General features: G+C 40.7%; 1 protein-coding gene across 1 annotated transcript in view; it reads left to right on the top strand.

The window, feature by feature from the left end:
- The first annotated feature begins 1693 nt into the window (after positions 1–1693).
- AFF3 (ALF transcription elongation factor 3) overlaps positions 1694–23691 on the top strand; it is a 263998-nt gene continuing 242000 nt past the window's right edge. The window contains exons 1-3 of the mRNA XM_063393447.1: positions 1694–1722; positions 2083–2203; positions 7427–8311. Coding sequence (XP_063249517.1) covers positions 1694–1722; positions 2083–2203; positions 7427–8311 — 1035 coding nt within the window. The remainder of the gene's footprint in view (positions 1723–2082; positions 2204–7426; positions 8312–23691) is intronic.

The raw sequence follows: 23691 nt of genomic DNA, 5'->3' as shown, positions 1-23691 counted from the left end.
AGTGAAGAATGTTGCACATGTTTGCTTCCCAGAAACTGGGTAGAGACCAGTATTATAATTAGTCTCAGGGAAGCTTCCCATCTCTATTTGGCTGCAGGCTAGACTACAAATGCAAAGCATCTCAAAGAGTCAAGAGATTCTGAATGGGTACACGTAACTGAGGATGAAGTTATAACCCAATCTCTTAAAACTCCAGAAAAACCCAACCCAACAACAGTTGCTAAGCGTGGCAGGAATTCTGGTTTTGACAGAGGTGGTTGTTAACTGACTCAGCTGATGGGAGCAGGCTCGATGGCACAATGACTAAGAAGACCTCTGCTCTCACAGCAGCCAATGACAACTGCTCTGCCTCTGGTCTCAGCAGCGTGTGCAACTGGTCTCAGCAGCGTGTGCAACGTGTGCAGCAGGTGATCTCACTTCCAGGAACCCATGGGGAGGCCATCACCATGCTCTTCCTTCTGGAGGAATGCATTTTCCATGCCCAGAACTTCATGCCTACAATTGCCTCCTCATTACGCTGCTATTCAAGGAGAGGGTGTTGGTGTGAATAACATGCATTGCTCATGAAGAGTATGGGACAAAACCCTGAAAACCCTCAACCACCTGTAAGTGGTTGTAAACAAGGTGGCGTTTGGACGCTGTCTCCAACCTGCTGTGCTGAAACCCTGTGTTTCACAATGAACCCCTGTGTTTGAGATCTGTGCTCGGCCCCTGGCATCTGCCCTCAGACCCCTCAGAAGGCTGCTCTGCAGTCCAGTTCGAGTTAGCAGCATCAACAAGCAAACAAAAGATCTTCTGTTCATTTAGTGACTGTTGAGGCATTGTTTTTAAATACTAATAGCATCTAACATATCCTATGTATTTTCAGCTCTCTCAAGTCTTGAATTAGAATCAGATAGCTGTTGGCCTTTTGACTGCCTTGCCTGAAGCATACTAGGTAGGATCACGTGGGTAGCCAATGCAACATATGTTTTGCTAACTGGGAAGCTGGTTAGCAAGACAATGTTTATCTTATTAACACATGGTGCACTTACATGACATTAATATATATTCCTACTTTACAGAGTGACTGTGCCAGAAGAAAAACATTAGCTGAGCTAAGGAAAATAAGAATCAGCGTACTTTTCACATTGTCCTGAAATAACATGTTAACTTTGTTAGACATGTTGGCTTCCTTTGTGAGGAGAATAAAACATAATCAGCTGAAATGTATAAACTTGAAAGGTGTTGATGTGTAGAAATTCAGAACAAGGATTCTCTAATTTATGTTGTCATGCATTAAATTAGAATTCTGAAAATAAAAAAGTTAATTTTTGTTCTGAATGTCTGTATTGGAGCTAAAGTTGTTAGTTTCTAAAAATTAATGTTGTTGCATAATGCGTGATTTTATTCTCTCTCCAGCTACACTCTACTAGCTATAATACAGTGTTGTGCCACTATTCATTTATTCGTGTTCTGTGGTTGTGATAGTGTCAAATCCATCAGAAAGAGGAATTGTTTCAGTAGTAGTTTCACGACTTCGCTGATTAGCAGAGATCAGAAGAAGCAACCTAACTGTGGAAACCACTACAGCATATAGTTTTAACAGCTCTTTAGGGAGCTAGTTAATGAAAGAATCACTACACAAACACATCCATGTGAAAAAAAGGAGCATTTTCATACAACATTCGGAGGATATGTCATAAGTGGGAACATGTTCATAATTTCTGTTTACTCACAGCTGTAATTACCATCTGCCTTAAGAGAACTTCTAGTCTATGTCAAAGTTGCTTAGATATTTCCTTTGTCACATTTCAGGCAGTGAAGTTCTGTACAGACTAAATCCTGCCATGTGATTTTCTTTAATTTTTCTGTAAGAATTTGTTATCTATTCCCTATGTGAAGAAAGTGCCAGCATTCCCACAGACCTGAACCTCTCCAACCTACTTGAACTGGCATTCATCTGATTCATGTTTGTGCTTATTTTTGCCATCTGTCTGCAAAACAGAGTTCTTAACCTTTAAATGCACACTGGCTTATATGTTGCCCTCTAATTTTTAACTCTTAAAAATCTATTTCTCTTTTTTTTCCCTCTATCTCCAGTGTCTATGAGCCAGATAGAAACGTGCTGCGAAGGAAAGAATGGGAAAGGAGGAATCAGGAGGCCCAGCAGGACAATGGCGCATTTAACGCGAGCTATTCCCTCTTCAGTGAACCATACAAGGTAGATGCTTCCCAGCTGGGTGAAACTGTTTTGTTTATTCATTCCACAGTACAAAAATGTAGCCTGCAGAAGGCACTGTCCAGGTTTCATCACCCTCCCACGAGTTCTAGCTTCCCAAAATTCATGGAGAACATGCATGATTCACTGAGAGTAGGATTTTGTGTATATTTATATTTATGTATGTGTATAAAGCTTCTTCTAGTGTTCAGCAGCACACAAGAGTGAAATAAACTAGAAATATCCCAGAAATATTTGAGATGGAATTAAAATTCGGAGATGAAGGTGAAGGAATCCTGTTTTTGCAATACTTAGAGGAGAACAATTGTGTAAGACTAGTATGTGAAGGTCAAGCAATACTGTAGACATGTGCTCTGGCCAAGGTTAATGTACTGAAATATCCTTTTTTTCCCCTATAAGAATTACCAAGATAATAAGAAAATCTGTCTGCTCTACATGTTTTTTCTCCACCAAAGGTAGAAGTAGCTTAGGAGTGTCAACTCCCTGTGTTCCTCATGGTAACAGCAGTTTGATGAGGCACAACTGTCTTTCCTCACTCCCTGTTAGAAGGTCAAACAGGGCCTCCTACACTCTGCAGAAGCTTGAAAATAGTGAAGAGGACCAGAGAGCAGTGTTCCATGGGGGCTGCACATCTCCCCCAATTTAACCAATGAGTGCCTGTAAACCATTATCATGTATTTTCTGCTGTGCCTTTCCAGAAATGTCCAAGTTACTGTAACGGCTACCATATTGTGAAGCCTTTCCTTCCATGTAGTATCACTTGCCCTTGATGCTTAGGGTGCTTTAGTGCCTCTTTCCAGGAGACCTATTTGGGACCTGGCACCTGGCTTCTGCTTTGACTTCCATGCTTGCGTTTTAATTCTTGTGCTCCAGGGTCAGCTCTTAGTTTGCTCTTCTTCCAGATTGTTGCTTGTATTTAGTCCCTAATAAAAAAGAAAGATCTACCACTTTCAAACCATGTCCCTTGAAGGAACACAGCTCTGTCTGCCTTGAGGCTGACCTCCAGCTGCCTGGATTTCAGATTCATTACAAAGGCATTTATACACCATGTCAAATGTCTGAAACTCCTCAATGAACTACTTGAAAATGTCTACCATGAAACCAGTCAAGGGCTAATCCATGGACAAAAGCCTGGAAAGCATAAGTCCGCTGCATCTTAGCATTTCTTGGGCGCTGTGCTGCAGTGAAGACTTAATGATTTTTCATTTGGTCCAGTCAAATAGACCACACACAAAAAGGACCTGGCCTTTTGCTGGGTGCCCAGTACTAATTTGTCTGTGATATCCTAAGCTGGTAATAGTGAAGCTCAAATCACTTTCAAAAGTGCTGTCACTTCAATTATTACTTCTGTGCCAATCTACCAACTGTCATGACACAGATGTGGTGTGCCATGGACACACCAGTAGTTTCTAAGTTAGGATATCAGAAGGCACCTCTGTGCAACCACAGCATAATTCCACCAGCTTTAATAGGAGTGGATGAAAAATGATTGTTGTCTCTAGAAGCAGAGAGGATACCGAGTGGATAATCCTATGAGGCAACCAGAATAATGGCTCCTTTCCTGCTTCTTACCTTTAAACAGTGTCCCTATTTTGAACAAACATGTAAAGAGGGTGCTGCAGAAATACATTCTACAGCTAACTTTATCAAAGAAACATGGGGAAAGGCAAAGCCCAGGACAGCAATATAACTCAAAGCTATCTTGGTGTGACAGAGTTGCTTGGTGATCAGTGATTCTGATAGTATTGGATATCAAAACTTTTATCAGTGGCATACTCTGAATGTCATGTATACACTGGCAATGGACCACCGGGCTCTCTGAACTCAGCCAAGCATTGGTGAACCTTCACTGTGAGGGGAAAGAGCTGTGGCTTGGGCATTTCAGTCTTACTGTGGAGAGAGCCTTACTGCAAAAGAGGAAACCTTTCTGCAAAAGCAAAACTGAAACCCACTTGTACTCCCTTTAAAGATCATGTTCACCTTTTAGGGGTTTCCAGAGGGGAATGAAGTTATAGCAGACATTCACTGCAAGCTCTGATTAAATTCAGTGTTCCTCTGCATGGCTTGAGGAAACACAAGCTGAAGCCAAAGGATATGCCATTCAAAAAGACCATATCTGAAAATCAAAGGCAGACTGGAAATCTCTTAAATCTTATGTCCTCTCTCACCTTGACATGTATAACTACTACTGTAACATTGAATTTTCTCAAAAATCCTGACTCTTCAGGTTGCCCCTTATCCTGTACAAAGTATCCATAGCAACCCTCTATGACGGATTACAGGAAATCCAGTACCTTTTACATTAAATGTCTTTTACAGGGGAGTGAAAAAGTAAGAAATTAGTTCTGGATATTTTTTGGACAGAATACCTTGCCCCATTAACTATGCAAGTATTTTTAGTGAAGACAAAAATTCTGATGGGCTTCAATGCAGCCATCAGGTTTATTTTTAGAAATGTTATATGCTGCCATCCTCAAATGCTTGAATTTGTCTTGCATTGCAGAAGAATATCAGAACACTGTAAGTTTGCACAAAATGCTTTTCCTACTTAGGCATTTTGTGACCATGTTTCCCCTGTGGAAATGCTTAAATAAGCCCAGCAATATTTCAGAGAAGATAATAGGACAAACTAAAGCTCATAACAAGTTACCTCAGATCCCATCATGTTCCCAAGAGGATTAAGGTGAACTCTCCTGTATGAGATCAGCTCAATACAAAATCTCACCTGAAGCTGTCCCCAGTGCATCTTGCAGGAATAAACAGCACAGACCAATTGTCAGCATATGCCATGATACCAGTTTGCTGCAGTTATTCTCGTGGTTATCTGGGATCTCTCAATACGAGATGTCTACGTGTCTTCACATCACATCCATGTAGAAGACAACCAGATGGCTTCTCTGAGCTATTGACAGTCTATAGATAACCTGCAATTAGGCTTTTGTTTCCTTTCCATCCACAGAGCAGCCATCAGAAAAGCCAGGCCTTCTTTTAGGGAAGTTGGACTTCTTAGGGGCAAAACTTGCACTCAAATTTCTTTACATCCATGGAGCTAGAGGCAGACGGGTGGAGAGTTGTCCTGACCAGGTATCTGCGCCGTGGCAGACTGGTGGGTCCTGGGGCCCCATTCCATTTGGTGCACATTGCTGTCATGCTCCTGGCAGGGAAAGAAACCTCTTATACACTCTGGCTGAATAATAATGGGGTATGGGCCCAACAGCAGATTTTCTGTGATAGAGGGAAGCTGAAAAAGTACTTCTCTACAAGGTAGCTACACAAGGTGGAGGATCCAGTGAAGCTTAAAGAGATGCACTGAGTAAAAGGAAAATTTTTTGTGTGTTCTGGAACACAATTCTGCTGGTCAGGGAGATGCCCAAGTGTAGAAATTATTTCATTGACTTCAGGAGACACGTGCGTCTATCTCCAACCTTTTTCTTTTCAGATGTATGTGATGCTTCCCAGATCATTAGCCTCATTAATAGTTTCCTTTTCTTTAGGACATTGATTTGATTCCTGTTAAGTGAAGGAATGCCCTTTTTTAAAGAAGCATGCTGTCTGTGAGTCAAAGCTTCAAATTTTTTTCCATAGCAGGTTATTATCTTTGTGACAGTAACAGTCTGATGTGCAGAGGGAAGATCAGGCTGTAGTGGTTGAGCTTGGAGCCATCTTACTCCAAGTTTCCAGTGCAATGTTTCAGATGTGAGACTTTCATGTTCTTCCCTTCCTAACCCCCCTTCAGTATATATTGCTGATATATATATATATATATTTCACTCTGTTAGCACAGTAACAAAAACATATCAGAAAGCTAGGTGAAATGCATTTTACAGGTACAAGGTAGTGTCCTTGAAATTTGAGGGGAAAAGTTTGAAGCAAAACAAGACTGCTTCTACTGTTAACATAAGAAGGCTTCCACTGTAGACCTCTAAAAGTTTGCATGTGGCAATTGCAGCACTCATTTACTGTGCATTTTTGCCTGGGTTCAGGTTTTCTACTAGGAAACCCTAAAAAAAATATTCCTAACTGGGGAGTTCCCCTTGAATACCTTCCCTTACATATCCCAGTTTTCCAGAGTAGCTGATGTGATTGCTACATCTTTCGTGTTTTTAAATGTAACTTTAAGAGGATCTTCTCCACTTCCTTTACTCCCTTCGTTCTCCTTTTTTCTGTTTTCCTCTAAAACAGAGAGTCTTGAGATGAAAGTTTGACTTTCTGAAACCAACAGGAGTTTTCCCATTCAGACTCTATGTCTGAAAGAGAGAAAGGAGAACTCTGCTGCCTCATTACTGTCTTCCTCTGAAAACGTAAAGCAAAGGACATCACACGCCTGAATCTTGGCAGGGTTCAAAAAAATCTCTGCTGTAAAAATGCTAATGATACACCCTTTTGCTTACAGTGGCTTTTTAAAGCAAGAATTTTCAATCTTTGCCAGTATGTTTTATTTCTTTGTGAAGCTTCTGCCTTTTCAGTCAGGAAGTAAATGGATCATTTTTAAGACAGTAATTAATCTTAAAGGGGAGGAAGGGTGGCTGTATTCCCCTGCTATGCACAGCAAGCACTGAGAAATGCGAAGAATTTGGCGAGGGTTCTGTTCACCTTTTTTTTTTTTACAAGAGGAGAGTGCCCTGGAATGAGCACCCTGTCAGAGCATTTTCAAAGAAGGGACATAATCTGTACTTTGCCCATTTCCCACAAGCTGTTTTCAAGTCATCTCAGAGCATTTGGCTGGCTTAGACTGACAAATTCATTCAGTGCTTGCATGGGATGGTGTGGCTTCCCAGATGGTTATGAATACAGGCAGAGGAAGAGGAAGAAATTGGGAATGCAGTGTTTTCATTCATGACTGAAGGAGAGCTTGCTTTGGGCTACAGGAAAAGTTTTATCATGGTCAGATTTAATCCAAACCATTCTGTGCAGTTGCAATAATAAATTTTCCAGTTTCCAGGTAATATACTTTAACTACAGCATGATATCAGTGATAGATTTCTTTTTTTATATACTCTAAGGCCCTTTATAGCTTTTCCAGTTCAGGGTAGATTTAAGATGTTGACAAGTGTCTTCAGAGACAATAAGGATTTTTGATTTCATCCCTCAACGCCGCTGCTAAATAGGGCAGTCTTACTTCAGTAAGGATTTCAGCAGAAGCACGCAGGGAATTTTGTTTTTCTTATGTTGACCTTAGCAGAACACTTGATTTTTGTTTTGCAGACTAACAAGGGGGATGAGCTTTCCAATCGCATCCAGAATACGCTGGGCAACTATGATGAAATGAAAGACTTGTTAACTGACCGGTCAAACCAGAGCCATCTTGTTGGGGTTCCAAAACCTGGGGTTCCTCAGACATCTCTCCCTAAGACTGATGAACATCTTATTGCAGACTCGAGACCACCACCTCCTCCTCCTTCTATTTCCAGCACCGCTTCTTCCACACCAGCATCCCTAGCTGCCCAGCAGAGCAAAAGTACCACGATGGGCTGGCAGAAGGCTGGGCATAATGCCACTTCAGATGGCCAGCAGAGAGCAAGCAAACACGGACACCGGTCACTGGAGTCACACAAGGGTGACTTCAAACTGGCGAACCAAAAATCCACTCTGGAGAAACTAAAACGCTATGCACCAAGTCCCACCTCCTCCTCCTCTTCCTCCTCCTCTTCCTCATCCTCCTCCACCTCCTCTTCCACCTCCTCTTCCTCCTCCTCGTCCTCCTCTTCATCCTCCTCCTCCAGTACTGCCCAGCAAAGCTCGCTGAGGGCCACATTAGGAGACAACATCAACAGAGTCCAGCAGCCAGCAAAGCTCAGTTGTAGCTCAGAAGGAGGAACTCAAGTCCAAGAGAGGCCAGCAAAGCATGGTGCGGGGCACTGCGTCCAAAACTTCCCCCCCTCTCTTGCTTCAAAGCCCAGTCTGGGTCAGCAGAAGCCCACAGCTTATGTAAGGCCAATGGACGGTCAAGACCAGGCTCCTGATGAGTCTCCAAAGCTGAAGTTACCAGCAGAGACGACCAAGTCGTATCGGGGAGTGCCTTCCAGCAAGCCTGATTCGGCCAGGACCAAGTCAAAGATCACCAAGTTCAGCATTCCTAAGCAAGAAGAAGTAAGTGTTTCTATATTTCTTATGACATACCCCACAGATGGATGGATGGATGATGTCTTATTGCACCTGCCTCTTTACATATTTTTAACATATTGCTTTGCATGTTAATTTTTTTTGAGGACATTGATACAGTTTATTGTGAATAGCAGCCTCACAGTAATTTAAAGATATCTCAACAGCAAAATGCTGATTGTCTTCAGGACAAACACTTCCTGCACATTTTCTAGTAGTATATATTATTTCACTAACTCTTTCCTGAGTGCTCATCTTTAAAGCCTGGATGGTTTTTTTTCTAGGCAGGTGTATTTCTTCTTACTGTTCATATTTCATTGATTTCTTTCTCTTTGGCAAATATTAAATGAAGTGCATATGACCAGAAATAGTTCTGCCATCCTCAGTGTCAAAGTAGTTTCACAATCTAAATAAATTACTTACACAATATGAAATCTGTGGAATAGACGAGAATACAGCAATGAGACTCTCCTTTTAATGGTATCTGTTTGTGTTTCAAGCCAATTTCTGAGAAGACTTAGGTTTCCTTCTTAAAGAATTTCCAGTTGTACAAACCTGGTGTAGTGGGTCGACCCCATACTCCTGGCAATGCTATAAGTAAGAGAATGTGTCTGAAAAAGCTTTTAGACAACATTTATTTATCAGCAGTAGATATAAAATATACCTGCTTGGACTTACTGTATATTCATTTATTTCACATCCCTTTTATGCCAGGAGGACACTTTGCATTACCACTTTGACTGTGATTGTCTGCTTTTTTTGACTATCTGGTCTCTTTTGATGGGAAGGAAGTGTTTCGTTTTGGCAGAATAAAGGGTGACTTTTTTTTCAAGGGTGTATTCAAAGGTCTATATGACAATACAAGAAAGTCAGATCATTCACTTGTGCAAAATAACAGATCTCCTATGACTTCAACAATTTCTAGTATTTATACGACTATAGGACTATTTGACTGAATCACTGTGACTCTCAGAGAAGAGGCAAGGATTGTTTGCTCTTTTTTTGACAACTGTGGTGTTTCTTGAGATGTTTTGAGTCTTAAAATTTTGATTCTGGCATTTTAAAGGAGAGGAAAAATCTAATTTTTGGTGGAGTTCTCTGGCCTCTTAATGTCTGCTTTTCAGAAACGGAGTTGAATCTTGTATTCCCCTTGGGTTTGGTTTGGGAAAGAATTCTCTCTGGAAGCAATTATTTCTGTGATTTTTCTCCAAGTGAAAGTTCCATCAGTTCCAAACAACATGTAGGTGATATGTTGTTCCTGAAAAGGGGTTGTTTTAGGCTCTTAAGCCAGATCTTGTAAAAAAATTAGCATTCACAAACTGCTGTAATTGTACAGATAGATCAGGTAACGGCAGATAGTAATATCCATTTAGCTATTATTACCTCTTTCAGACTTGTGCTTCTATCTGCAAGTGGGAAGTGTTGTTAGAATTAAAGATGCCTGTGGCAATTATCTGACTCTTTCAAATTTCCCCCCTTTACATGTATGCAATACTCTAAGGACTAGTATGGAAAGGAGTTCTGATAGACAATCATTTGCTTGTCTGAAATTCAGGATTTATCATTTGCATTCCAAATTCATCTACCTCCGGAAAGAAAGATTTAATTTGTTGTATGTAATCCATGCTGCTGCATAAGCATAAGTTTATACTGCAGTTTCTAGATGAGGAGACACAGCTGAGATCACTTTAAGCTAACTTGTTTAGATACTGATGGCAATGTAGACTACAGGAGAGAGTAGACGGCAGGTTACCTACTACAATATTCACCAATTTCGCACAGATTTTATGTGATGCAGTTTTAATGAAACAGTATTTGATAACAGAATATAAACATTCAACTGAAGTTGAAAGAGGTGGACCAAAATCAGTGTCTCATGATTTAAAAAAAAATGATTATTACAAAAAAAAATGGACAAATTTCTAAGAAAAAATAATAGTAGGTACTATAGGTGTTGGGGTTTGAAACTGGAGCTAATGAAAGAAAATGTGTAGATCTGAAAAATCAGTGAAAGACAACGGACCAGCTATTTTTCATTTATCCTGATATTTTCTTTGTTCTAACTTCTTTCATCCCAAGTGGCACAAGCTGAAACTTGTAATCCACTGGTATAGCTACAGGGAGAAATATTGACCAAAAAAGAGTTTTTAATTCGGTGTTGCCTAATCCACTAGCCCTTTGATTTTCAGTAGGACTTCTTTTATTTCAAAATGTTTTTCCATTCCTATTATTTGTATCATAAGCCTTCTAGTAGAGTTGTGTAAGACTTCCCATCCTTTTTTTTTAATTTCTGCTATTAAACTCATAAATTTTCTCCTTTACATCAAATGTGTACCATCCCCTCTTAGGGTCAGAAGTTTTGAGATGCTGGCAGCACAAAAGCTGTCGTCCTGTGAATGTTTGCAGGCAAAATGAGGCCTCCGTTGTTCAGAGTGTGGCTAAAGGTGTTGGCCAGCTCAGACCTAGCATCCCCAGTGGCTGTGGGGAGAGTAGAGATGTCATATAGGGTGACAGTGAGGGAAAGCAGGCTGACAAGTAGGCTACAGCAGTCTCTGGAAGCTGCATGGAAACAGAAATGAGAGTGGCAGAAAGCTGCTTAAGAGCAGCCAGGAAAGAAGGAGGGGCAGACAGCTTGAGGTAGGGTATCTGAAGTGCTGGTGATGAATTGAAGCTCTATGTCTGCTGAAACAAAAGGTGCATGGCTGAGATGGGCTAGGTAGGGCAGTTGCTGTGCTCCAGGGTTTGTGTAGGCAGCACCTTGAGGCTTTCCTGGCTCCTGGGCAGTTTGTTGTCCTCCAGAACCCCCAGGTCCTTCACTGAACAGCTCATGTCCAGCCAGTTTAACTCAGCCTGCATTGTTATGCCTGACATTATCCCTCCCCTTACTCTGGAGTTGGTATTTCCCCTTGTCAGAGTCTTATCAGTTTGTCTAATACCAGTTCTGAGGCTCCCAACCCAAGAAGGATGTGGAGCTGCTGGAGCAAGTCCAGAGGATCTTGAGCTGAGCTGATCAGAGGGCTGGAGCACCTCTCCTGTGAAGACAGGCTGGGTGAGTTTGGATTGTTCGACCTGGAGAAGAGAAAATTCCAGTGAGACCTTATGGCTCCAGGACCTAAAGGGATGCTGCAAGAATGCTGGGGAGGGACTTCTTACAAGGGCATGTAGTGATAGGACAAGAGGTAATGACTTGAAGCTGAAAGGGGGCAGGTTTAGATTAGATATTAGGCAGAAATTCTTTACTCTGAGGGTGGTGAAACACTAGAAAGGGTTGCCCAGAGAAGCTGTGGATGCCCCATCTCTGGAAGTGTTGAAGGCCAGGCTGGATGGGGCTTTGAGCAATGTGGTCTAGTGGAAGGTAATCCTGCCGACAGTACTGGGATTGAAATTGGATTATCTTTAACATCTTTTCAAACCCAAACCCTTCTATGATACTTATGCACTTCCATTTGTATTTACCAGTTTGAAAGAACCATCACTGGAGAAATAAACACATAATGAAACAAAGTTAAGCTTCCCTTTAAGGACTGGAGAATAAGAAGCAGTGCCACACAAAGGGTCTGTGTGTCATCAGCAGTATACAAAACCCTCTTCTGTACATCCCATGAGGTTCTCAGGGAAATGGGGCACAGACTTGGCTGCAGTGCAATTATTATTCACTGGAAATATGATCTTTTGAATACAAATTATAGACCATTACTTTTCAATACATGAAAAAGGTTGATTTTTAATGCAGTTCAATACCTCATTTTATATTTTTAATCAGTTTTGGAAAACCTTCAATACCTTGACACAGACTGAAGCTTATAAATTTCTTTAATTGTTTTAATGAGAATAATTTGTATAGACCTGTGTGTAGAGAGGTAGCATTTACTCATTTGGGAATTTAATCTTTAGTAGCCAGGTTCATCAGTGTTAATTAGAATCCATACCCAACCTCCTGGTCGTTCCAAAATTATCATACTGCTCTGTAGAAATGATAGTTCATCATCTCAGGTACTGGTATTTTACATTTTGAACTACTTAGAAATTATATTGCTGTAGGAAAAAAAACCCACTGTATTGGATAAAAGGGAAGGAAAAATTGATACCAGGCTATAGAGGAAAAGAGGCAGGGAAATCAAGTGCCTCTCTTTTCTAAAATGTTCTTGACTGAAACAATAAGAAAAACCTAGGGTGGCAAATAATATTCTTTATATCCAAGTTCTGTTTTTGAATTTCATCTCATAGGCTGCATGCTGTTTTTTTATAATATTGAAGAAGCCTTATCTATTCTCCCTCGCTTACTTCTCTTAAGGGTTATGGAGCAAAGAAATAGAGGTTGTATTCAGGAATGATTATGAGTCTAATGGTAAAAAGGAAGATTTGGTTTTGTTAAATTTGGAAACACATTTATGTGAAATGTAGGTAAGGTCATCATGAGGACATATTCTTTCTTGTTCACTTCATGGAGTACTTACGCAACTTCTGCAGCAGAAGTAATGCACCATAGTTTAAAGGTTGAGTTTGGGGTTGGTTTTTTTAAATTATTTTTTTATTTTTGCCCTGATCTTAGTCAGGCAAATTCCTATTTGCCTGGGTGAGATACTCTCTGCAGTCACTCTCCTTTGAGTGGCTATATATAGCTATCAGCATCTGGCACATATACTAGTAAGTGTCCTTTGAATCTGCAATCTTTTTTTTTGCCTATTGCTCTATCCCCACATATTAATGGGAAGCAAAAACACCCCACAGCTCTTTCTTCTGTCTGGAAAAAACTTCACAATTTAGCCTCAGTGTTGATAATTTGATCAAAATCAGTCTCTTTGAAGAAGATGCATGTGTAATAAGTAGTTCCATTCCAGTTCAAGATTTAAGATGCAAGTTCATGTGCTGCCATTTCATTTGAGAACAGAAGGTCCGGTGAAAACCTCATAGGGAAGATAGTCATTATCAGTTCATGCTTCCTCTGGAAATACCACATATCTGGATCTGTGGGACAGTAGAGGAGAAACAGTATCTCTTGAGGAAGAAAACGGGTTTAGAGGAGATCTGAGTAAGTGCTTTTCCTCAGAGGCACACCACCACATCCCCCTGGATGCAGTGGAGCCTGTTGAAGTGTTGCAGGACTAAGAGTAGAATTCAGGTTTTTCTTCTCAACTTCCCAGGGTTCAATTCTGGCCTAGAAAGGCAAAAATGAAAATAAAAGCTCAGTCAAAGATGCTTTTAGATAGAAAGGGAGGGAGGGATTGAATGCATTAGCGAAAGGGTCCAGACTCCTTCCGGCACCGTTTCAGGATGCGCCCGAAGAGCCTGGAGACATAAGCACAGAATTAAGTGTGTTGATACTCCTCTACCATTTATTGACTTCACTGAAGAATTGCAGTGCTTGAGAAGCCAGTTAGCAATCACAGCACTTGAGTACATGTAAGTATGAGCCAGTTGTAGATGTTTTTTTTCCCAGATGTTCATGCTGCACTTACAAGAAGACACAGATCAATTCATCCCTGTAATGGTAGCACTGACCTTCCCCACAAATAAGGAATGTTTTCCCACGTTAAACAGGAAGAACTGCACAACGAGAACAGTATGGTGCAGAGATCCCTGCTAGTGGTGAGTTATTCAGGACCTTCAAGTGTGTCTCTGGGAGGGCTGTGTGTTGCTGCTTGTATTTATGTAGCAGAGTTCAACAGAGTAGAACTGCAAAGAAAGAGTGTACTAAATAGAGTGATATTGGAAATGCTCTTAACAAACACAGTGGAGACCACAATGTAAAGGGTTGGGGTTTTTTCAGTTTAGTTTTAAAATAGTGACACAAGCCTTTACTTTTCTCACATTCTGCAGTCTCCAAGGCACACAACTGTGTCTGAGGGCAGCTTCAGTGAACACAGTGGGCCTAATCTCTCGGGTTGTTCTTCCATGACAGCTCTTGTAGAAGGGAAATGCTATTTAGACACCTTTTCTTTACTTTTAGAGCTCCCTACCTTTACTGTTTCTACCCTCAGTGAAACAACTTTCTTTCTCTTTTGAATTAATTGTCAATTTTTTTTCCTAGGGACAGCACTAGCTAAACTTGTCTATAGGTTTTTGAAAATAAAGAATGTAATAGAATAATAGCCTCTAAAGTTTTCTGTATGGATTGATTGCTCTATGGTGCATGCTGTGTGTTTGTTGTGATGGCGAATCAGTTGTTCCTCATTTCATTGGTAGGATGACTATGATCAGAGAAAATATCTCGAAATTAGATATAAACTTACAATTTTCAAGGATATTCCTTAAATTTTGCACCTGTTTTTCTGCAAGTTTTCCCTGAGGTTGTTTTTTTCTAATTATTGAAAACATACTTGAGCAGTTCATTCAGGTCTCTCCAAAGTTAGATCCTCCCTTTGATAAAACTGTTTCTTCCATATTTTCAAAAGTTGCAAAACTAGCCACCTTTGGAGTAAGGAAAGCTCAGTGGATGTAAGAATATGATTAATTGTGAGAAACTTGTCATGCCTTTTAGTTTTTAACCCCCCCGAATGGATGGCTTGGTTTATGAATCAGCTCTGGAGCTGATACAAGAGTGCACGCATAAAAATGTCCACAACCCTGTTTAATTGCTTCTTTAGTTCCCTGTGGTAAGCACTAAAGTTATTGATGAAGGAAATAAGATTTCTGGAATTACAAACCCCAGATTTTAATTGCACATTTTGTCTGATTTTTTTTAATCCATTGTAGTGCTTATGATGATAACTGCCTGTAATAAAAGTCCTCCTGACCAGAAACAAAGTAGTCTAATAGATGTTCTTTGTAAAATGTGACTGAAAAGATACACGGTACTGCTATCACTTTTCCACCTTTGGCCCCATTAGCATGGATTGCTCCCAGGCCTGTGAGGTATTCAGCAGCTGGAGAAAGTAACCTTTGTGGATGTGCTTGCAGGAGCTGCATGCTGGAGCACAGCGCTCCCTCCAACACAAGAAACTGCCCTCCACGTGAAGTTTTGGCTGAGCGTCTTCTCCCCATCTGCTTCATGGCTTCTTAAACAAAAGAGAGGTTGAGGTACAGAGAGAGCAAGGATGAGCTTCCTGTGGAGCTCAGGCTACCAGTGCAACACTTAGATGGACTCTATTTCCCAGACCTCCCACTGCACAGCACTGGAGCGTTGTGTCAGTGTGCAGTCAGGTGAGGAGTCCAAGCACTTGCTGCTTCTGCGGAGTACTTTGATAAATACCAGCTCACATTCTCCTTTCCAATAATTATAGCAAGGTAGATAGTTTTCATCTACACTTCATCTACACAGCAATCTATAAGGGATCATGTAGGATGTAAAGGTGGTTTAGGATATTTTAAATTAAATAAAAGCAAACCATGAAAATTATTTAACTTCTTTGTTCTGTAGTTTCCCAGTCTTTCATGAATCAAAAATGACATGAAAGTGCTAGCACTGAGCATACTCACAGGGGTCAGGTATGACTGATGAGCAAGAGAACTAAAGGAAAATACAGAGAGCTTCACAGATCACTGTTAATTCCAGCTAAATAAATAATGTTTATGTGCTGCTTGATGTATAAGGTTAAGGAGGCCAGATCTCCAACAACTGTCAATTCATGCAGGCAGACCAGAGGCAGTTAAATTCTTTATTATTGGTTACATTTTCACATAACAATAAATGAAGACAAATATACTTTTAAATATCTGCATGCTACATATTTGATTCACATTGTGTGTTGTAAAGTTTTCATTTCTATGGCGATTCTGAACACAGAAGATCTATCCCTGTGGTATCACAAAATAGCTTCCTAGAAAAGTAATTAACAGGAGGGTGGTTTTTTTTCAAGTTCAGAAAAGATATATAACGTAAGCATCTGATTTCCTGTCACTCTTGGTTAACTTCGTAGGAAAATGGATAGCTTCCAAATTAAAGTAGGCACCGGACTGTCTGGAGAAAAATGCATCTGTAAAGAAATGTGTACATTATATATTCATGCTGTTCCAAATCTCTTAATTGTATTTTATATACAACAGTTGCATGTTCTGAAATATGGTACCTTTTTTATTTCATGGGTCAAAACCAGCATGCCAGAAAGGCTGAGGTTGCTCCTTACATGGTTTAGGACAAGTATTTCCTTTCCAAAATACCCTCATACATTTCCCACTTCCTTCCCTTCCCATCAGCATGTTTCTCTGAGAAATGAAGGCATGATGTGAAGTTGCTTTTCACCACGTTTTATTCAGAAGATAAATATACAAAAATTATTCAAGCCAGTGAGCCACAAGGTCAGGAATACTGAGCACCAGCATTTTCTCCCAGAACCAAAAATTGCTATTCGTACTCCTCTGCATTTACTGCAGATGGCTGTAAGGGAAGCCTATGTAGGCTGAAAAAAAAAGGAAAACCAAGAGCATTTCTTGTTAGCTCTTATCACTAACAGATGTTTAAGAAGAGATGGGATGGAAGACTCTGCCTTGTAACTTCTTTGAAATGAGATATTGAAGGTGATTCTTTTTCTTGCACACGCTAGAGATTATTAGTATTCAAGTACCAGCAGCATAATCTATTGCCAATCAAATCTTGCATTTATTTAAAGGTAGTTGTACAACTGCAGTCAAATACAGAGGCAGGTACAACTTGATGTGACTGCTGAAACTTTGAGACTTGAAGTAGAAAAGGGGAAGACAGCTGTGAGATTATTGATCACAAATACGATCAAAAAGTATTAATACAAAGTATGTAAAATGACCATGATTTGGCAGTTCTGCGATATTTTTCAAGAGGCCTATTCTGATTTTAATTACAGTCTCAGGGACATCTGATATAACAGAGCAAATTATCAGAGACATCTGATACAATAAAACATATTAGCTGGTTAATTTCTGATTTAATGGAAGTAGCAGACCAGAGCAGAAGTATGCTGTCTAGAAAAAAAGGCACAGGCTGAAGGACCTAGGGCAGTGTGAGAAGGACAGTTGGGAAAATGCCATTAGCAGATAATGGATTGTCTTCCTTATCCAAACATCAAATTTTTTGAACGCCAAATCATTAATGTTTAGCATGCAGGAAGAGTTAAAAATACATAGATAGAGAGGACATAAAAATGAACTGAGCTCCATAACAGTGAAAGAATCTGAGAAAAGAATTATGTGGGAAACTGAATAGAAAAGAATGAAATTATGCTTTGTGAAACTCACCGAAAAGGAGTTAGTCATGGTCTAAATTTCTTGTCCTCATGGGAGGATCAAGTGCAATGTGAGACAGTTTGAAAAATACTGTAAGCAGCAATCATAATTTATGATAAATTCTGCATGCAAGTTCTTCAGATGGCTGAGCAGGGCCCAAAACTGTATTCTTTTTCTGTAGTGTGTTTGCTCCCATGAGGAAGACTTAGGACAGCCTTCCTTCCCATGCACTTTCTGCTCTCAGGCAGGAATGGACCTATGTCCAGACTACACCCCTGAAAAAGAATCAGACTTCATGGTTGTGGTTATTTCTAAAGAAGCTTGTCCTCTCCCATTAGAAGAAGAATTTAGACAGTGGGGCACAGATGTGCTATCACTGTCTCGGGAGGAAAATGCGTTACCCGTTTTGTCCCCATAAGCGTTACTGCAAAAGGCACAAATCTGGGCCTGTGGGTGCATGTAGCTTCTGTGGGAGGTGGAAGAGGCCAAACTTCATGCCCAAACAGGGTGTCAGGTATCTGTGAACAACCTCTACACAGAGCTGACATCTGAAACACTGCAGGTCCTTTTTTTTCTCACCACCTCTACTCATAGGGCATATAGCTTTTGGTAATACCCAGCTGCATTCTTATCAATAAACAAAAAATTCTATGTTTTCTACTACTGTAATCTGTTGCATTCAGGAGTTTCAAAGCTCTTCATAAGCATTAATGACATCTCTGAAAATCATATTTTGAATCTGGTTACAAAAGGGATTAGCTGAGGTGAAGGCAGATGGGGACACCTTCTGTAGTGGTGCTGCTGCCAGAACAGGCCTGCTTCCCCTGGCCTCACTTGCTGGTGGCCCCAGTGGAGGGATCAGATGGAAAATTATGTGGGAGGCTGGTAGGGGACAGGATGGCACACCTGGATCGTGCACCTTACTCCATTCCCAGACCAAGGCTGGACAGAGTCGTGGCTGACTCACAGTCAGGGTGAGTTGGTGTCAAAGGTGAGAGCAAAAGTGCAGAGGCTGAACTCCCAGTTCTGTGTTCTGATATCTGTGCCACAGCTGACCCCACACAGAGTGACGCAACTCTTCCATAACTTTGTGCTGGAGATGGAAGTTAACACAGAAACGTAACTAAAGGCTTCTTACTAAACTCAAATTAATGTTTCTCACTGTATTTCTTCCTGTCATTTAGGTCACTTGAGGCAAAGACAGTTCCTGAATGATTATGTCACTTATGGTTTACCACTTCCATCTGAGTTATTCACTGCACATCCTCCACTAGAAATTAATAGGAGTTTTGCCATTGCATTCAGTGGTAGCAAGACCAGGGTTTGACAGGGAGGAATATTTCTTCTCTATGTTGTATGAACTTCCTTTGGTCAAGAAGATATTGCTTGAGGGAAGACAGTTTTTTTCCTTCAATCTTCTTTTGTTTTGTTCCAGAAGTGCAGATGCAACGCTTGTGGTTGTTTTTTGACATCATTATTATTTTGAGGAAAGTCAGCAATTGTAATACAGAATAAAAATTGGGGCAGAAGCCAGCATTTGAATTCAGAAACACTATGCTACATTAATCTATTAATTTCAGGTCATGTCTTTAGAGCATCAGAGGAGCTTCTTGACCAGTCTGAGATGCTTGAGTAATTTTTTTCTCTCATGTAATTAAAGTTTCTAGCTTCCTGTTCAGAATCAGTTTCCTCACCAACTGTTCAGTGAATAAATCTACATGAGTGATTTCCTGACAGTTGTACATTAGGAATTATGGCATATCCATGCTCATAACTTACAGAACTATCTCAACACAGAGAAGAGACCATAAAACATGCCGAATGGGGATTTCTCAGATATGCTAATTGCTGCTATATAAAGAGCACGGGATGAAGAGATGCCACAGAGGAAGTTCAGCTAAAAAGTACCTGCCACAAATCTTTGAAGGCCAACAGAGAAGCAAATCTTTCTGCTGCCACTTCTTGGCAGAGCTCTGCTGAGCAAAGCCTTTGTAGCTGAGTGAGCTTGGCTCAGTGCAGTGGCCAGACAGGAGCTGGGACAGAGGTCTGCCTCTCTGGGAGCTGCTGCCAGCATCTGGGGGCCTGTGGATTGGCACAGTACCAGTATAGGCAGCATTCCACACCACCTTGGATTCTTGGGTGTGGTGCCCAAGCGAGGTTCTCATCTGTTCTAAAATACACCCAAATGCAGGCCTAATTAATTTCTCTTGAAATGGACTGGATCACATTTCCCACTCCCATCTTCTCATCCATGAACTTGCCTCTCAAAATAAAGCTGCTGTTTTCTTCATATTGAATTTTTGTGTATTCAAAGCAAGGGTTAAACCGACTAATGGACACCCACTGCCTCTTGTGACAATCTTAGCTTTGCCGTTCAGTGACAGGAAGATGCTGTCCACGTAAATAATTTTACCTTTTTTTCAAAATTTATACAAAATTGACATCCATGCCAAACTTTGCAAATGAACTCCTTATCTGTAGAGTACCACAAAAGAATTTACAGCATGGAGGGAAAGATACAATTCAGCAAATCTGCTGTAGCCAGGTGTGCATTACCCTCCTGTAGCTTTTCTATATGATACGTTTTATGCATACCTACAGATGGGTATTTCTGCACTCAGTAGAGTGGGGCTGGATCTCCGAACTCATTTCAAGCAGGCCATTAAACATCATTATTTACAACTGATTTTTAGCCATTGCACTTGAACCTGTTGCTTCAGGTTGACCTAGTAGACAAAAATCAAAATTTCTGTGCCCTAGCAACTAACTACAGCTCTGCTACTTCTACTGATCCACCTATATGCTTTTTGTTTTGTTTTGTAAACAAGTTTTCTGTACTGTGAAATGCATATCTTACTGAAGATTATAATTAATATGGAAAGATGAAACCACATGGCTATCATTTAATAATCTTAATATAGACTACTTCTTTTAAAATAAGTCAGCTAGACAAATCAAACAGTATAGAAATGGAGTGTGCCTTTGTAGGCCCTGTGGGAAACTCAGCTAATGAACTGAGGAATATCAGTTTCTAGACAGGAGAGTATTCTTAATTTAAAGAAATAAGTTCAACTATTTGCCTCCTTACTCTAAAATCATAGTTTTGAGCATGATCACACAATATGAAAAAAGCAACTTTCAGTGCAGCCTTGTGTGTTTTGAAACACCAAGTGAAATACAATTAACTTTAAAATGGTAAATTGTGATGCTAAAAAAAAAAAATCTTCTGCCTTCCGGGAGTGACTGTCTTTTTAATTTGATGATGTCACCCTGTGAGCCATTAAAGCATTATCAATGAGCAGGCTGTGCATTTTCTAATGATTACTGTGGAGTTGAAAAAGACTCTATAATGTTCCTGCAGTTTGTTCATCATTTTTGTTTGATAATTGTCCTGAAAATCAATGACAGCTACTGAGTACAGAAATTTGATTGAACCAAGTATAAATATAGGCAGCAATTTAGACTGTTCTTACTCAATAGGAAAATGTCTTTGGCTAATAAGTGGATTCCTATCTAAATTCATGAGTTCTTTTATGACATTTTGGGTTAAGCCTGAAATAGATTAATCTTTTTCTGATAAAGTTGCATAAGCTGTGATTTCTCTGGTGACCACATTTAATTGGATATTAAATAAAGTGCTTATCTTTACACCAACAGGTTTTATAGGCTGGATTTCACAGATTAAATAACAAGTGATAGGCACACATAAATTTTTTCTGATTAAACTGTGATACGCTGAGATTAAAAATTAGACTGTCCTGATTCAGGTAGGCTTTTGAGGTGCATGATTCCACCGAGGGTACACAGAATAGAGGGAAACTGCAGGATGGTGCAAAGAGCTGTGAGAACAGGTCAGCTTTGTATATTCTTCCTTTCTGCTTATTCTTCAGCAAATGTACAGCAGGGTGGTTTTCTGCTGGGTTTGACAAGAAGCTTGAATTCTTGATAATGTTTTTGAAAAGCCTGAGGTTGGGATTCCTTATGCAAGGTGCTGTACAAGCACACAACGAGAAGTATCCTGTGATAGAGCCTATCAGCCCTGGAAAGGCAGAGGAAAGGTTAACAGAAGCCTGGAAAGTAAATTAACCTATCGCACCTGAAGAAAGGAGATAGCGACAAGGCTGAGAGAAGTACCCAAATAAAAAAACATAGATGGTGTTTGGGAGGAGGAAGCCTTAATAGGGTGAGCAAAGACCACACTTGCGAGGAAGAGTGAGGTGAGGAGGAGGGGACAGAGAACAGCAGGCATTTGTCTTGTACTCCACTTGCTGGAGAAGGCAGACTGACAAAAGGGCTCCAAAGGGGCAGGAGATAGTTAGGACTCGCTGCATTTCCTTTAATGATAATGAAGGACACTCTTTGGAGCTGAAAGGACACTTCTGTCCCAGAAAAGTGCAGGACATTGAAGGAATTTGGCTGGATGGCTGGGGTGCGTGTGTGAGATCAGTGGAAAGGAATAGAGCAGCTGTGCAGAATGAGACAGGAGGGGAACCACCAGTGTGAGCCGGAGGCCTTACATGGGGAGGAAATAAATGAAGACATTTGCATTGAGTAAGCTGTGCTAAACTAAATGATCATGCTAATTACAATTTTTTCCTCGCTGGTGTGACATGTTGTGAATGTGAAAAGAAACTGATGCCTTGCTGTGTAACCAAGTCTACTTTCAACTTTCTGGAGCTGGCAGCCCTCTGATAGTGTTTTGTTGATTTTATTCTCATATATGGATGAGAGAATTGCACTAGCTCTAAGCAGCACTAATCTCAGGAGCTTGGACAACCCTCTCCTGATGTATTTGTTTTGACTCTCATAAGGTCAGCCAGAAAGAGTTGCAGTGTGAGTTTGCTGGGTGTTTTTTCCCTAAATAAAATGGACCCATTGCACACAGCATGTCATTGTTCCCGAGCTAATGTCAGACTTGCAAATGGTAATTTCTCACTGGAGGTAGGTTACTTCTCACAGCAAGTCAGCAAGGCTGGCAGTGCTACAGGTGGCATTGTTGCCCAGGCACCGGTGACTCCAAGCCGCTGGCATCATTTGGCTGAGACTCAAGGCAGAAGGTGTTAAACATCCCAACTGTGTTACTGAAAGATAAAAATGGAGAATACTCCCACTGAATAATGGGGACAAGCATAGTGACCTTGTGCTGTATTTCAGTCTAGGGTCACTGGGCCCTGTCTTTTTGCATAGCTGAAATAGCTGGTGTCCAGATGATAAAGATGTTGACAATTACCTTCTTCCTCCAGAGACCACACAAAGCTAAGCCTATTTCTTTTACTTTCACCTAATTTTCTTTCATTTTGGCTTGTCATGACTTTTGACATTGGCATGAGGATGTTTTCTGAAGAAATTTCCTTTGCCTTCTTTGCATTTGATAATGCAAAGCATTTCGTTAAGATTTTTTTCTTTGAAGACACATTTTTTGTTTAGACCTTTTAGGATGGTGTTCTATTTGCTGCCTCTCACAGAAGTCAGGTAGTAAATTAGCCCCCTAGGCTTCAGAAAAATGGTAAATTACCTAGAGTTTTTCTCTGACTTGTTTTATTTCCAGTAAAACAAGTTTTTCCAATGAAAGATCAGGAAAGGGATGACAAGCTTCAGAGCTCGTGCTGGTTTTGGAGGCTGAGAGCTGGTTGAAGGGCTGCATCAGCCCATAAACACATACCCTGATTTCTGTGGAGAGGAAGGCAGCACAGGGCTGTCTGGTGGCAGCCACAGCCTGCCCTCAGAGACCAGACAGGATGCATCCCAGTGCCCAGCTGGGAATTCCCAGGGATGTCTGCAACCTCTGCTGTTAGCAACCATTTGGCATGTTCCCTATGCAGTTGAGGCAGTGATAAAGTACTATGTGACTAGCTTGGAGACTTTGTGACTTTTCTTAGCAGAGCTGTATCTGTTTTTAAACCTTGTGCAAAACCATGAGTACCTAAGTAAGCATGTAGTGTACCCTTAGAGATGTGGTTTACAAGGGGGCTGTTTGTGTGTAGATCTCATTTATTTCCTAAGTTGGGAAGACTTACAATAACCTGTGGAATTGTTCAAGGGGAAGCAGATCTCTGCAGAAGTCTCTGCTCTGTCAGGGTGTCAGTGCTGATCCTGAAAATGCAGTATCTGGATCAGTGCAAAAGAGAGGCATGTTTCATTTGTATGTAACAGGAATCAAGGCCTCTACAGGCATAAATTGGTCTCATGCCACCAACACTGGACATTTACCTCTTTACTTCCTGGTCTCT

Source organism: Prinia subflava, chromosome 3, assembly GCF_021018805.1.
Source record: "Prinia subflava isolate CZ2003 ecotype Zambia chromosome 3, Cam_Psub_1.2, whole genome shotgun sequence".
Taxonomy (NCBI): domain Eukaryota; kingdom Metazoa; phylum Chordata; class Aves; order Passeriformes; family Cisticolidae; genus Prinia; species Prinia subflava.
This window is presented reverse-complemented; position numbering and strand designations above follow the sequence as displayed.